This window comes from Mobula birostris, chromosome 24 (assembly GCF_030028105.1).
Source record: "Mobula birostris isolate sMobBir1 chromosome 24, sMobBir1.hap1, whole genome shotgun sequence".
NCBI classification, from domain to species: Eukaryota; Metazoa; Chordata; class Chondrichthyes; order Myliobatiformes; family Myliobatidae; genus Mobula; species Mobula birostris.
In genome coordinates this window covers 18,141,944-18,158,148 of record NC_092393.1, presented here as the reverse complement: position 1 = coordinate 18,158,148, position 16,205 = coordinate 18,141,944, and the positions used below count along the sequence as shown (strand labels likewise).

Sequence of the window (16,205 nt, the reverse complement as noted above, 5' to 3'; positions counted from 1 at the left end):
CGATGGGCCGAATTGCCTACTTCTGCTCCTTTGTCTTGTCTTGTGAACTTTACATTACCATGGACTTTGTTTCTTTTTTTTATTATAATTGTGTTAATTCCCATGTAAATTTGTGTAATTTATATTGCTAATTTATGCCTTCCTTTTCAATGTTGTGTATCTGATGCTCTGCTCTTGTGTTACTGTTGTTAAATTTTTCATTACATCTGTGCATACACTTATTTGTACATATGATAATAAATTTGACCGTTGACTTCCTATATCAAATGTCCATCAGTGTGTTTGAAATCTTATCCAAAACATATGAGGAAATTCGAGATGGAGGTGTCTAAACATGATAAGACCATAAGACCATATGACATAGGAGTAGAATTAGGTCATTTGGCCATCAAGTCTGATCCACCCTTTCATCACGGCTGATCCATTTTCCTGCCTTCAGTGATAGAAATGGAAAACAATTAATCCCTCACAATTAACCCAAGTGATTATGCCAAGCACTATCATAATATTAACAAAGCAAATTTGTGACTGACACCAAGATGTAGAGGTATAGTGGACAGCAAGGAAGGCTATCAAAGTTTGCAGCTCGATCTGGACCAGCTGGAAAATCGGCTAAGAAATGGTAGCTGGAATTTAATGCAAACATGTGTCAGGTATTGCATTTTGCCAGGACAAAGCAGTATAGGAGTTACACAGTAGGGCAGTGAGGTGTGCAATAGAACAGAGAGATCTGGGAACATGGTTCGTAATTCCTTGAAAGCGGTGTCACAGCTAGACAAGGTCAAAAAGAACACTTTTGGCACATTGTCCTTCATAAAACCAAGTATTGAGTACAGGAATTAGGATGTTATGTTGAAGTTGTATAAAATGCTGGTAACACCTAATTTGGAGTAATATGTGCAGTTCTGGTCACCTACCTACAAAAACCGTATTAATAGGATTGAAAGAGTGCGGGGAAAATCTGCAAGGATGTGGCTAGGGCCTAAGGACCTGAGTTATTAGGAAAGGTTAAGTATGTAGGAGAACGATAGAAGACGTGATAGAGGTGTACACGATTGTGAGGAGCACAGATAGTACAGGAGTATAACTTAAAATTAAACAAGCTTTTTCATTTGAAGTTGTGTGAAACTAGAATAGAGGTCATGGGTTAAGGGTGAGAAGTGAAATGTTTAAAGGGAACAGCTTCACTCAGAGGGTGCTGAGAATGTTAAGTGAGCTGCCAGCGGGTTTGATTTCAACATTTTAGAGAGATTTGGATAGGTATATTTATGGGAGGAGTATGAAGGCCTGTGGAGATGTAAGTCAATAGGGCTAGGCAGATTAATAGTTTGGCACAGACTAGTTGGGACAAAGGGTCTCGTTCCATGCTGTGGTGTTCTGTGACTCTACAACTCTACAAACCACCTTAAAACAGTTCCCTTCTTTAAATACAATACATATCTACATTTCAATTAGCTCCTTTCAAATTTTGGTTTCCCCACACACTGTAAGTGCCCTTTTATACTTACCCACTATTGACAATAGATATGGCCAGGTAATTTGACTTTGTGATTGCTAAATATAAGAGCAGGTTAGCCATAACTAACCTTGCTTTCATTCACACCATGATTACATTTTGTAATCGTCTTCAAATTTTATTCACTGATACCGTCCTTTTCCACACATCCTATAAACTACAAATGGGTCAATTCAAGATCTTTTATGTTCAAAGTCTCAGCTTTAGTGGACAGTTGCTTTACTCACTCTGTCATGCGGGAGAACACCAAGACTGGGTGGACTGCTATCCCAACATGTGACTGAGGTTACAGCAGTGTTATTTTTCCCTTGACTGTGTTCCAAAGGATAACATGACCTCTGGAGCCCATCCAAAGCATAGATCACTAGCAGAATTAGGAGAACCAGTGCCACTCAAGATAACCTATGGTTCAAAGGGTCTGCTTAAATAGATCTAGTCTACTAAGCCATACAGTGAGACCTATCTAAAACTCATTGCCTATGCTCAAACCGAGAGAATTATTTCCAAATAGCAAGTATTGTCCTGCTGATTACCAATTACAAATACTTTAAGTTTTGCACAAATGTTTAAAGTAGTAAACATGATACCTTGCTTTTTTGAAGGCCATCAATAGTAAGGCTCATGTTGTCTAGTTCTAGCTTCATACTTTGCTTTTCTTTCTCTGTTTTCACACGCAGCCTCTGCAGGTTCTCGTACTGCTCGGTTATTTCCACCACAGTGTCCCCGTGCTTCTTGCGAAGCGCTGCGGCTGTAGTCTCCGACTGCAGCGTGGCCTCCTCCAACTCTCGCCGCAGCCGCAGCAGTTCTGACTCACGCTTCTTGTTCATCTCAATCTCCAGGAGGAAAGTTATAAAGGAAGATAATTAAGAGTGAGGAATCATTTCGCATCCTTTAACCTAATTGTTAGCATCTTCTAGTCTACCAGTTGTTGGTAACGTTCCTTTGAAATACTTTGAGACATTTTACAATGTTAAAAATAATATAATGTTACTGCCCAAAACTTTAGCCTTTCTTCCCAAACCTCTATCTAACCTACTGAGATATTTTGCATTTTTAGTTAATTCCACTTAAATCTGAGATGTTGCTCTTGTACAAGAGATAAAAGAACCATCCAGTTTCAAAAACATTGACACCATTTAGGTGGGGTGGAGGTGGAGGAAGGGAGATACATTCTTGAATGAATCCTTTCCAAACCATGTTCCCTTTATCTGCTGTATAAAAACCTGCTAAACCTGAATGGAATTCCAAAAGTAGGTGAGATGCAAACTAGGCTGCATGTTCATTATCGCTCAGTGCCAAAATGGCCCCGGTGTAATTGCCCAATTGGTTTATAAAAACAGCAATCAAATGCTAAAACCTCTCCATGGAAAAAAAGATTTAAGTGGTACATCTCCTTTCCACCTGTCATTCACCTCTCTCTATTTCTCTGTCTCTCAACTCTACACACCCCCAACTCATTTCTCACCCTCTCCCTGCCTGGGTGCAGGTCTGAGAATACAAGAGAAAACATAATAATGGGTGTGGAGAGAGGGAGGTTATCGGGAATGGAGGGGGGAGACAACTGCACTTGATGTTAATTTCATCTCTGATATTTTTCAATATGCTTTCATGGTGTTAAAAACAGAAAATTAACAATTCATAAAGTTAATTGCAGATCATTTTTCAGCTCAGACTCCTGATATGGCCTTGACTCTGACCAGCCAGCCAGTCCTAACCCTTAACTGCTGGGGTATGCAGCAGAGAGGGTGGGGTACCTTCCAGAGGCACTGAACCAAACAAGCTGGTATCCCTGTATCACTGCAGATAGTGAACATCTGGAGAAACTTATCCCAGGAACCTAGCTGAACATGCCTTCCATTTGCAACAGTATTGCTGGTTAACATCTGGAGCAATGACTGATTTCCTCTCTATCCTCATCCAGAGGTACTGAAGCCAATGCACTGATTGAAACCATACTCTTTAACAAAGAATACTTCTCTGGAAATGGTTTGGTACAAATTGGTTAGTTCAGCCATTCACTTATGCACCAGAGAATTTCAGAAAATGTTAGCTACAAAGATTAAAACCATTGACGCAGTTACACATGAATTTACCACAAACCAAAGGAATTTTATTTGATCTACACTGAACATTTAGCTGGAGGGAAAATTTATAAGAAGCACCTTATTCCCAACAGGTTTAGTGGTAAAAGCATACATATAATGAGGCATTCCACTTCATGCAATAATAAATGCTTCCCTTCCCCACTGATAAAGATTAGCTTCATTTGTTACATGTACATCGAAACATACAGTGAACTGTGTATTTTGTATCAACAACCAACACAGGCCACGTATTTGCAAGTGCTGTCATGTTTCTGGCACCAATGTAATGCTTCCACACCTTACTAGTCCTAACCTGTACATCTCTGAAATCAGAGCATGTGGTGGAAACCCATGCAGTCATGGGGAGAACATACAAGCACCTTACAGCCAATGACGGGAACTGAACACCAATCTCCAGTGCTGTAAAGCGTGCTGCCTACAGTTAAGTGATATTAAATTTACTCCACATCTCTGGAAGAATCTGAATGGCTTTGTAGAAGAACGTGAACCAACAATTAAGGCAAAAAAAAGCATGCAAAAGGATTTTCTATCTTTCCATTTTATTGACGAACACATAAATGCATCAAGGATCATGCAACATGTAGAGATTCTGCCCAGCTGTGAGGTAGCAGTGACTTTATAAATAAAACAGAGATTTAAATCCTTCCAAAAACATTAAGCCATTCAGAAGAAAGAATTTACAAGCAGGGCCCCACAAAGAATATCTACATGAACATGTTCACATTGTCTCAGACTATTATGAATAATTCTTCCTTCCCACTGCATCTGGGGAAGTTTCCTATGAATACCAAATGATGAAATAAAAGTCATCAATAAGTATTAAAGAACAAGCAGTACTGAATTTCTACCTGGGACGCAGTTACTCCACCAGCTTCTTCCAATCTATCAGTAAGGTCTTCTAGTTCCCTGGTGAGATCAGCTCGCTGTTTCTCGACCTGCAGATAGGAGAGATATATTTCACTGAATCTCTGGAAAATACAGCTAATGCCATATTTCTCATGTTTCAATTAGAAGTGGAGATGCTATCACTAGCTTCGAAATTAAGATCTATGATGTAAGAGGCAGCACCCTTGCAGAGATGGTCGAATGGCTCTGGTCAGCTAGGTTCAATCCTGACCTCTGGTTTGTATGGATTTCACACCATCTCCCTCTGATCATGTTCAATCCTGACCTCTGGTTTGTATGGATTTCACACCATCTCCCTCTGATCATGTTCAATCTTGACCTCTGGTTTGTATGGATTTCACACCATCTCCCTTTGATCATGTGGGTTTCCTGCAGGTCATGTGTTTTCTCCCCACATCACAAGACACATCAGTTGGTATGTTTTGATTATCCATTGTAATTGCCTTGTGTGTACCCATAAACAGTAGAATAAAGGGAGTGGGAAGAGAGGCCGGAATGCAGTTGATAGGAACTTGGGGAAAATAAAATGGAAGGAGTGTACTTTTAGTATGGATGGGTGTTTGACAGTCAGTGGGACTTGATGGGCTAAAAGGCATGTTGATTTGCTGTATGATTCTACTGAAGTATAAGATCGAAAAGCAATAAAGAAGATGCAATTGAATCATTGGAGTAGCTTTGGGTTTTGCTTCAGATGCATGTTGGGGAATATTAGTGTGGGTTTGAGGCCCTGAAATGAGATGTCAAATTTTCACTACAGTAAAATTGAAACTAAGAGAAGTTAAAGGTGTTGGCAATTGAGACATAAGAGACAATGGAACAGCGTTCATTACCTCAGTGACCGTTTGTCATCAAGTTTTTCATCAGAAAGTTCTCCCTCTGGTTTATGTTTGCTCTGCAATATTGTTAAACTTGGCCAGCTATTCCATTAACACACAAATAGTTACAGCAGTAGCATTTACCAGGGCTTAATTGTCATGCAATGAAGATAGGCAAACATTTGTACACAATGGCCTTGAAATTCTCAAACACAAAAAAAACGCTGGAAAAACTCAGCAGGTCAAACAGAACCCGCGGAAAGAGAAACAGTAGATGTTCCGACTCTGCAAAGGTCTAGAATTTTTGGTGGAGTACAGTTTGTTTGTACACCCTGTGATCATGGCATAGGTTTTGCAGTCTGCTCTGGGTTCACCATGCAAACGGTATGGTCATCTGGCCAAGCACAGTGAGGCTTTGATCCTGCTTCAGCATAAGTTCTTTCACTCAAAGGCAACCTGTGAAATGCTTGAACAATTTGCCCAGATGCAGGACGTAATGGAGAGTTGATCCAGCACCAGGTAGATTTGTTAGGGTGGTTAACGATCATGGAGCCTGGCCCTTGGATCCACCTTTAAGGCTTATACTTCCTTTGGATTTTATCTCCCCTCACTGCAACTGCCCTTCACATGCCCACCATCATTCCATCTCGATCAGATCATGACCCCGGCAAATTTCCACCTGGCCACCCACTTGATGCTGGGGTCCTCATGAAAGCCCACAGCCCTTATCTAACCTTTCCTATTCAGCACCATCCCCCAGTGCTGAGCTCAAATCTTTCTCAGCCATCATCAGCTTTCCTCTTTTCCTCTTAGCTCTGCACTGATAGTGTGTTGATTTTTGAGATGCGGAACAATTTCTCAGCCATTGATTATGACAGGAGGGAAGAAGCTGAAGGCAGCAACAGAAAGCAATCTTATTGCATCGAACAGTTGTACACCCCGACTGCAGTGTGACGGGAGGGACTTCAAGCGCAGGTGAGGCAGAACGGTAAGAGGAACTCCTAGGATTCTCGTCCTTGAGACGCACCTGGATACTAACCTCCCACAAACATGACTGGATATGGACTCTGACTTTACTATCTGATTATCTGTTGATTTATGACCTGGGTGTGGCTGGGCAATTGCAGGAATAGAACATTTAGTGATGTACCCTCAGGTTAGACTGCTGAATGTATTATTTGTGCAAAGAAACCCATAAATTCTAGGGAATTTGAGATACTTGAGGCAGGTAGCAATATATACCAGAAAATACCTCGAAGCAGTGTATGCCCATGTTACTTCAAGATATTTTTTTTCTGATCTGTTATTTCCTCTCATTTATAAAAGATCATGTTCCAATTCAAAGTATGATGTTTTCAACTGGCTAATATCTAATAAACTTAGTCAGTATCGCACACTAGGATGTGAAATCTTGAAAACCAAATGTCCCAGAATCAATCATTTTTTTGGCCAAGCTGGTTGATATTTACCCAACTGGGACAGGAAGGGAAACTCTTGTTCTCTGTTGTGGACTTAACCCTACTTACAGGACAGGAGTCAATCAGCACAAAGAAGGACATGAGGAGCGTACCTTCCACAGGGAGCACTGTCCCACCCACAGTTCCACTGCAGCTGGCGTATGTGTGTGTCCTGTTTTTGACAGAGGACCAATTTCTGTTGGCTGTTATGTGAAGAACAGCTTACGTTATCAATGGGTGGGCAGACTAGTTCAAATCTGAGGAAATGCCTCTTTTTCTCAATCTCCCCACCACCAGGGAAAACAGACCATAAAAATCTGTAGGCACCTTCCAATAACTCAAGTAAATTATCCTTAATATCCTATATTACAATTGTTCAGAATATTGTTCGATTATCAATGTGTGGAACCAGGGATGTATAGGAATGCTGTTTCACTGCACTTTTAGCAACGAAGTAAAATGCTTGGAATAATATACCATTAACCAATTTAGAGGAACAACAAATTGCAGTAAAAATGTGTATTTAAAATACATGAAAGATTTAAAATAAATCTTGTGTTGGTCAGATCTATCTGATTGATTTGTTTTCAGTTGGAGCATGTTAGTGAATTAAAAAAAAGGACCATTTCAGAGATATGAATGTGCAAACCAACCTGCAATATGGTTGAACACGTACATCCAGTGCATCACTGCAAGACCCCTGAACTGCTGGAGCTAATCTAGAGGCAAGCAACCAGGGCCATGAGATCAAATCTCACTGAGGACTTAAGTGAATTAATTTCAATATGCAAATTTAATTTTAAAAAAGCTTCAGCAATGATGACCGTGAAACTAGCAGATTATTGTAAAGACCCATCTGCATCACTGGTGCCATCACTGTTCAACTAGTTGCCCTGCTGATACCTGAGCCAGAGCAACATGGAGGAATGGGATTGTTCTGTGAGCCAGCATTTACCCAATGGGCTGAATGGTCTCTTTCCATGTCACAAGGAAATATGCCATTAACTATCCTTTGAAATTGCATAACAAGCTGTTTAGTTACAAAACAAACAAACAGATGACCTGGGCATTATCAGCAGTAGTCCCACTGGTGAACTAACAAAAGGAAAATTAACTCTTTTGCATGGAACTTTAAACCAGGAGTCCATCTGACCTCTTGAGTGGAGGCAAGAGACTATTACAAAATGAAGGTTGATTTTCTACTTTATTACAATTATTATTTGTTCCTCAATCAGCACAAATAAAAACAGATCATAATTCCATTGTTTCTCAAGATATTTTGCTGTGCAGAATTCTATATCACTCTTCTTCATGTAGAAGGCTGAGATATCCTAGAGTCATACATATAGATGCATGTCTTTCTTTCTAATGTGGGGGAAAAAGATCTAGAAATTCCAGCAGGTTTCAGGAAAATCCTGGGAATTGCTTCCCAAATACAGGATGACTCGCAACACAATTATTACATGCAGCTAAGAAATATTCCATACTTGCCTAGGTCAAAAGCTCTTAGTAAGAATATTAGACAAGGATTGTGCATGGAATTTATAATTTGAAAAAAACTTACGTTTTAAAATTGTCAGTGGATTTACAGGTTAGCCAGTTTAATTACCTCATTGAAGTATTCAGCTTGGTAGAAAGTTAGCAGACATCCCACTCTGCAAAAACTCATTTCAGGGAGGTAGCACCATCAATTTGTGGGAGACTCCCAGAACTTACGGGAGAGGTGGGATGTCTGCAATAGAGTAGCTCCTTAGCAGCTAGCCAGCTGGTTTAAATAACATTAGCTACGCTAATGAATGAATGACATCTGTTAAACTCACCTCAACATTGTCTTTTACAGTCCTAACCCACCATGGGCAATAGAAAGGTCACTGTTACAGACAGTGCGGCGAGCAACACTGTCGTTATTTTTGACCCCTATTAGGCAGGAGTACATTTTAGGGTAGTCTGGGGTGACATACATTTTATATTTTCTTTTTTTTTGGAACACTCTGCCATGGCGTGCTCGCGCTCTCTCTCTCTCGTGGTTGCTCTCTCTTGCTTTCTCTCGCTCGCTCTCAAAAAAATTGATTTCTGTGATATTGCATATAATTTGCGCACATCAGGGAGCCATTATTAATATGTGGGAGACTCCTGGAACTTCCGGGAGAGGTGGGAAGTCTGAGTTATTAAGTTAGTATTACGGTTCTCAGTACAAGGGGTGATTGATAAGTTTGTGGCCTAAGGTAGAAGGAGTCAATTTTAGAAAACCTAGCACATTTATTTTTCAACATAGTCCCCTCCTACATTTACACACTTAGTCCAGCAGTCGTGGAGCATACCGATCCCTTCTTTGTAGAAGTCAGCGCCTTGGACCTCCAGAAAGTGGTCCGCAGTCGGGGTGATTGATAAATTCGTGGCCTAAGGTATAAAGACATGAGTTATACAGCTCTTGTTATATGCATGTGCAGTTCAACTCTTTGAGTGATTATGCAGAAAGGTTGAAGTTAATAACTCAACTCCTTCTACCTTAGGCTACAAACTTATCAATCACTCTTGTATCTTTCTTTAACATGAGAGAAATTTGGCACACTTTTTCTAAAATACAGGTTGTGTGAGAAAATAGACAATTTCTCAAAACAACTGCAACATTTTAGTACTCATCATATAAGGATTGATGGATAGTCTCTCTCTTACATGAACACCTGTTAGAAATATAACAAATGTATCATATATAGTTTCCCTGCCGTCAAACCCTGCTTTATCTCATTTCAACACCACTACTGAAGTTAAAAAGAACGTTTGCACCTTGGCAAAATGAAATACATGAAAGTAGACTTGATTTAAGCCTTGGGGCTGGGATAATGATACCTTTTCTAGTAGAAAATGAGATGATAAATTTCTTCCGATTATGTCCAAGCCTACCTCATAGGGTAGTTCAGTCAATGGCACTGATTGATTGTTGTAATTATGCTGTGGAAGGTACTAGAGAAGGCCCACACCAGAAATCAAGTGCATGGGTCTGACATAAGATGGTGAGAAATTCATTTCCAATTAACTCCATTTGTGGAGCAGAATTAAAATACACTAAGTGTATTACTTACGAAAGAATGATCAATGGTATTTCATAGAAACATAGAAAATAGATGCAGGAGTAGGGCATTCGGCCCTTCAAGCCTGCACTGCCATTCAGTATGATCATGGCTGATCATCCAACTCAGAACCCTTGTACCAGCCTTTCCTCCATACCCCCCGATCCCTTTATCCACAAGGGTCATATCTAACTCCCTCTTAAATATAGCCAATGAACTGACCTCAACTGTTTCCTGTGGCGGAGAATTCCACAGATTCACCACTCTCTGTGTGAAGAAGTTTTTCCTCATCTCGGTCCTAAAAGGCTTCCCCTTTATCCTCAAACTGTGACCCTTCATACTGGACTTCTCCAACATCGGGAACAATCTTCCTGCATCTAGCCTGTCCAATCCCTTTAGAATTTTATACGTTTCAATCAGATCCCCCCTCAATCTTCTAAATTCCAGAGAGTATAAGCCTGGTCGATCCAGTCTTTCATCATATGAAATTCCTGCCATCACAGGAATCAATCTGGTGAACCTTCTTTGTACTCCCTCTATGGCAAGAATGTCTTTCCTCAGATTAGGGGACCAAAACTGCACACAATACTCCAGGTGTGGTCTCACTAAGGCCCTGTACAACTGCAGTAGTACCTCCCTGCTCCTGTACTCGAATCTTTTTGCTATGAGTGCCAGCATACCATTTGCTGTACCTGCATGCCCACTTTCAATGACTGGTGTACAATGGCACCCAGGTCTCGTTGCACCTCCCCTTTTCCTAATCGGCCACCATTCAGATTTCCTGTCTGTTTTCCTGTCCTTGCCACCAAAGTGGATAACCTCACATTAATCCACATTAAATTGCATTTGTCATGAATTTGCCCACTCACCTAACCTATCCAAGTCACCCTGCATCCTCTTAGCATCCTCCTCACAGCTAACACTGCCGCCCAGCTTCGTGTCATCCGCAAGCTTGGAGATGCTGCATTTAATTCCCTCGTCTAAGTCATTAATATATATTATAATCAACTGGGGTCTTAGCACTGAGCCTTGCGGTACCCCACTAGTTACTGCCTGCCATTCTGAAAAGGTCCCATTTATTCCCACTCTTTGCTTCCTGTCTGCCAACTAATTCTCTATCCACATCAATACCATACCTCCAATATAGAAAAGAGTACAGTAGACATTTTGGACCGAGACCCTTCAGCAGGACTCAGTCTTGGCATGAGACATCAACTGTACTCTTTTCCATAGATGCTGCATGGGATGCTGAAGTTCCTCCAGCATTTTGTGTGTGTGTTACTTGGTTTTCCAGCATCTGCAGATTTTCTCTCATTTGTAAACATTCACTGAAGTTGTGTCTTGTTGTGTGAATCAAAACATGAGTAAGGAATAAAGATTCTAAACTTCATACACAATTTAACAGACTGCGGTTCAAGGAAACTTGCATTGTGTGTGCTCAGAAACATTAACACAAATCAATTTGTATTGTGCATTTTCTCTAGCTGCCTATTATAGAGACCAAATGGACTCAGTGCCTCAGTTTCATTGGACAAGACAAGCTGACAGTTGTCAATCACAACAGTTAGGTCTGCAGATACAAACAGACTCAAGAATCTCAAATGGGGTGTATTTTTGACCTGTTTAAACCTCACTAGAAAGTTCAAGAACGTGACTTCTGAAAAACTGTACACCTCTGACCATTTCAAAGATGTAGTCACAAGATTTGAATAGGTCTATGTAGCCAAGTCTCCTTACGCACTGCTGCACCAATGCACAAGATATGCCTGCAGAATATAAACAGGACACATCTAGAGCATGAGCAAACTCTTCATAAAGTGAACCACATCATTGGGAGCCTTTCCACAGTGTAAGGTGTGCCACAAGGCAGGGCACAAATTCAGGCAACTGTCCACGTTTAGTAAGTAATCAACAAACTAGTTCTCAAGAGCAGATGCTACCATAGAATACTTTATATTGTATATTCATTGAGCTCACTAGAGGAAAAGCAATTCTGGATTGAGTGTTGCATACTGAACTGGATTTGATTAGGGAGCTTAAGGAAAAGGAACCCTCAAGAGTCTGATCATAATGAGTCTTCACCCTGCAATTTGAGAGGGAGAAGCTAAAGTTAGATGTATCAGTATTGCAGAGAAGTAAAGGCAACTACAGAGGCATGAGCAACGAGCAGGCCAAAGCTGACTGGAAGTGGACACCAGCAGGGATGACAGCAGACCAGCTAAGGTTGGAGTTTCTGGGAGTAATTGGGAAGGCACAGGATAGATGCATCCCAAAAAAACTGGTATCTTAAAGGCAGGATGATGCAACTATGGCTCACAAGGGAAGACAAAAACAATATAAAAGCAAAAGAGAGGGCAGATAAAAGAACAAAAATGAGTGGGAAGTTAGAGGACTGGGTAGCTTTTAAAAACCATAGGGAGAGAAAAGATGAAGTATTAAGGTAAGCTAACCAATAACATCAAATAGGATACCAAAAGTTTTTTTTCAGATATATAAGGAGTAAAGGAGAGGGAGAATAGATATTGGACCAGTGGGAAATGATGCTGGACAGGTAGTACTGGGAGACAAGGAACTGGTGATCAAACTTAATAAGTACTTTGCATCAGCTTTCACTGTGGAAGACATTAGCTATATATGCCAGAATTTCAAGGGAAATTATAGGCCAGTTAGCTCGACCTCAGTGTTTGGGAAGATGTTGGAGTCGCTTATTATGAATGAGGTCTCAGGGTACTTGGAGGCACATGATAAAATAGGCATGGTTTTCTTATGAGGAAAACTTGCCTGACAAATCTGTTGAAATTCTTTGAGGAAATAACAAGTAGGATAGACAATGAAGAATCGGTGGGGGTTGTTGACTTGGATTTTCAGAAGGCCTTTGACAAGGTGCTGTATCAGAGGCTACTACACCAGATAAGTGCCCATGCTATTACAAGAAAAATACCAGCATGGATAGAGGATTGGTCAATTGGCGGGAAATAAAGAGTGGGAATAAAGTAAGCGTTTACAGGTTGGCTGCCTGTACAGCAAGCTTCGGCGTTGGGACTGCATCTTTTAAGTTATATGTCAATAACTTGAATGGCGGAATGGACGGCTTTGTGGCCACATTTGCAGGTGATCGGGAGATAGGTGGAGGGGCAGGTAGTGCTGAGGAATTAAGGAGGCTATTGATGGACTTAGACTGATTAGGAGAATGGCCAAAGAAGTGGTTGATGGAAATACAGTGACCAGAAGTTTATTATTAATTAAAGTCTGGCACGAGCCTTGTGGCCCATCAGGCTGGTACTTATGCCAGTTTCCGTGGTGTGAAGCAACTGAGAGTACGAGACTCCTCCCCGAATAGGACGCCAGTCTATCTCAAGGTTAACTCCCAGCATTTTTTTTGCCAGTACCCATTCTCAGCTGGGTAGACTGGAGCATTGTGTGGTTAAGTGCCTTGTTCAAGGGCATACACGCTGCCAAGGCCGAGGCTCGAACCCACGACCTTCAGTTCGCCAGTCCAACGCCCTAACCACTTGGCCATGCGCTACAATCTGTCTTCTGTTAATCAGCTGATATTCTATCCATACTAGTATCTTTCATATAATACCAAGGGCTCTTGTTTAGCAACCTCATGTGTTGCACTTTGCCAAAGGCTTTCTGAAAATCCAAGTAAAAAATATCCACCATCTCTCCTTTGTCTATTCTGTCTATTATTTCCTCAAAGAATTCCAACAAATTTATGGTCATGCATTTTTGTAGAAGGAACAAAAATGTAGACCTTTTTCAAAATGGAGAGAAAAATTCAAAAATTCAGTGGAAAGGGGCTTGGAAGTCCTCATGCAGAATTCCCTGAAGGTTAACTTGCAGGTTGAGTCGGTGGTGAGGAAGGCAAATGCAACATTGGCACTCATTTCAAGAGGACTAGAACATAAAAGCAGGATGCACTGCTGAGGCTTTATAAAGTACTGGTGATGCCTCACTTGGAGTATTGTGAGGAATTTTGGGACACTTATTTAAGAAAGGATGTGCTAACATTTGAGAGGGTTCAAAAGAGGTTTAGAATAATTATGGGAATCACAGGAGCGTTTGGTGGCTCGGGGCCTGTTCTCACTGGAATTTTGAAGAATAATGGGAGATCTCATTGAAACTACAGAATGTTGGAAAATGTAGATACATTGGATGTTTCCTATAGTGGGGGAGTCTAGGACCAGAGGGCACAGACTCAGAATAGATAGAGTTCCATTTAGAATGGAGATGAGGAAGAATTTCTTTAGCCAGAGGATGGTGAATCTATGGAAATCATTGCCGCAGGCCACTATGAAGGCCAGGTCATTGGGTGTATTTAAGGTGGAGATTGATAGGTTCTTGATTTGTCAGGGCATGAAACTTAACTGTGAGAAGGCAGAATGGGGTGAGAAGGAAAATGGTTCAGCCATGAAGAAATGATAGGGCAGATTTGATGAGTGAATGAACTAATCCTGCTCCCATCTTTTATGGGCTTATTGGAATTTATTCTGAATCAATTACTTATTGCTATAAAAGGAAATACTGTAGTTATTTTTCGTTCTCGGAGTTACATAATTGAAAACTGATTTGGTTTGTTTTGTTTTGTGTCATTTGAAATATCAATTAGACACATCCCGGTATGACTCATCCTTTCATGCTTGATACTTGGATGGCATAATTTCTTCGAATTCCATCCCTACCTCTGTGTTGATTAGGAAACTCAGAACAGACCTCAGCCACTCAGCAACTAGCCTGTCACTCTCCAGCTGTCATTGCCCCTCTGCCTCGAGGCCAGGGGTATGAGTGAAATTTGTAATGGGGGAGAGGTACCACAATTAGAACAGCTTCTCTGCAATACCAACCTGCCTAATCACCTGGGTGAAATGGATGTTTTGTGTTTATGACTGCACTTCGAAATTACGTCATTAATTATGAAAACTTAAAGGACACAGCAAGATCACAATGGCAAATGTATTTTCTTTCTCTCCCTCCTGCACACATGCTTGGCTGATATTTCAGTACAATAGTAAGCAATTGCAACACTATTAAAGCCAGGCAATATTATGAATTATAAAGCACAAGACTAATCTAGGTTTCCTTGTACAGTACTAGAAGCAACAGTCCTTATATAATTTGGCATTGTTTATTATAAATGAGTCTGGCAGATCATGTGTAAGAGTTTATGATTCCAAAAGATATTCAATGAAGTCTGAATGCTAAGCTTAATCTAAATGATAAGTTGAACAGACTTAAGGATTTCAATAGCCCTCATCTTGTCCTGATTTTTCTTTTTCATGAAGAATGGGAAGATTTCAGCTTTGAACTGCTCCAGGTCTAACATTTTGCATTTACTATCAACTCAAGAGAAGCAATGATTTAAAGCAGAGTCAACAAGGGACATGGGATTTCCAGTTTGTAACGTCCAGGACCATGCCATTACACAAGAACACTGGAGCACTAGTAGGTCACAGAGCCTCTCATGGTTGCCCCAAAATTCAATATAACCATGACTGATCTACCCCAAGCCACAACTTCTCCTTTGTATTGGCTCCTCAAAGTTCTCAATTCCCCAATCTATCAAAATGTATTACAATCCACTTTAAATAGTTCTAATAAGCTCACCTCCACAACTGAGAGCTTTGAATCTGAGGTGTTCACTACTCTCTGCAAAAAGAGACTTCTGGTCAAAATGGTGCCAGTGAACAATGCTCCCTCAGGCAACGGCTTCCAGATAGTCCACAAAACTGTTTCTTTCACTTCTTTCATATCTTGCTTTTCTTTTAAATGTGGTTCTGGTATTGTCGGAGCCTGCACCAAAAGCTTGAAGGTGTGTTTTCGGGCCAATTGAGCGATCTGGCACTTTGCTATTACCGAGAAGGTTCCAGAAGGAGAGTGGCCTCCAGGCCAAGATGCTTACAGGTGGGGCGAAAGCCCATGACCAACTCCATTTTTTTACCGAACAAAATGTTGAGGAAGATTGAAACATCAAAGTGAGTTCAGAAGGCAAGCGGGTGTTCAGTGCCGTCTACCAGCCTCCTGCTTGCTGCTGCCAGAGGAGGTGTTTGCGTGTGATGGTCTCTCTCTCTCCCCCTTGCCCGCTGCTCCTGAGGAAAGGCTCTTGTACTTGAATGGTGTCTCCCTCCCTCTTGCTCTCTGCTGCTGGAAGAGGTGTCTGCATGTGACAGTCTCTCTCTCCCTTTCACTTGCTGCTCCCAAGGGAAGGTCTATGCGTTTGAATGGTCTCTCTCTCCCCCTTCACGCTGTTGGATGATGGCGCCAGAGTTCTGGGTCTGTGATTTATGGATTGGACTGTAGCTCAATTGGAATCTTTCGATTTTATGTTTTTATAT

The 16,205-nt window shown here is 41.0% G+C and overlaps 1 protein-coding gene across 9 annotated transcripts in view; it reads right to left on the bottom strand.

Annotated features, from left to right (window-relative positions):
• The window catches only part of LOC140187173 (putative uncharacterized protein MYH16), a 328,506-nt gene that overhangs the window by 70,498 nt on the left and 241,803 nt on the right, over window positions 1-16,205 (bottom strand). For all 9 annotated transcript variants that reach the window (XM_072242198.1, XM_072242202.1, XM_072242203.1 and 6 more), the window contains 2 exons: window positions 4,470-4,556; window positions 2,104-2,349 (listed from right to left, as the gene is read on the bottom strand). In XM_072242198.1, the coding sequence (XP_072098299.1) occupies window positions 2,104-2,349; window positions 4,470-4,556 (333 nt within the window). The remainder of the gene's footprint in view (window positions 1-2,103; window positions 2,350-4,469; window positions 4,557-16,205) is intronic.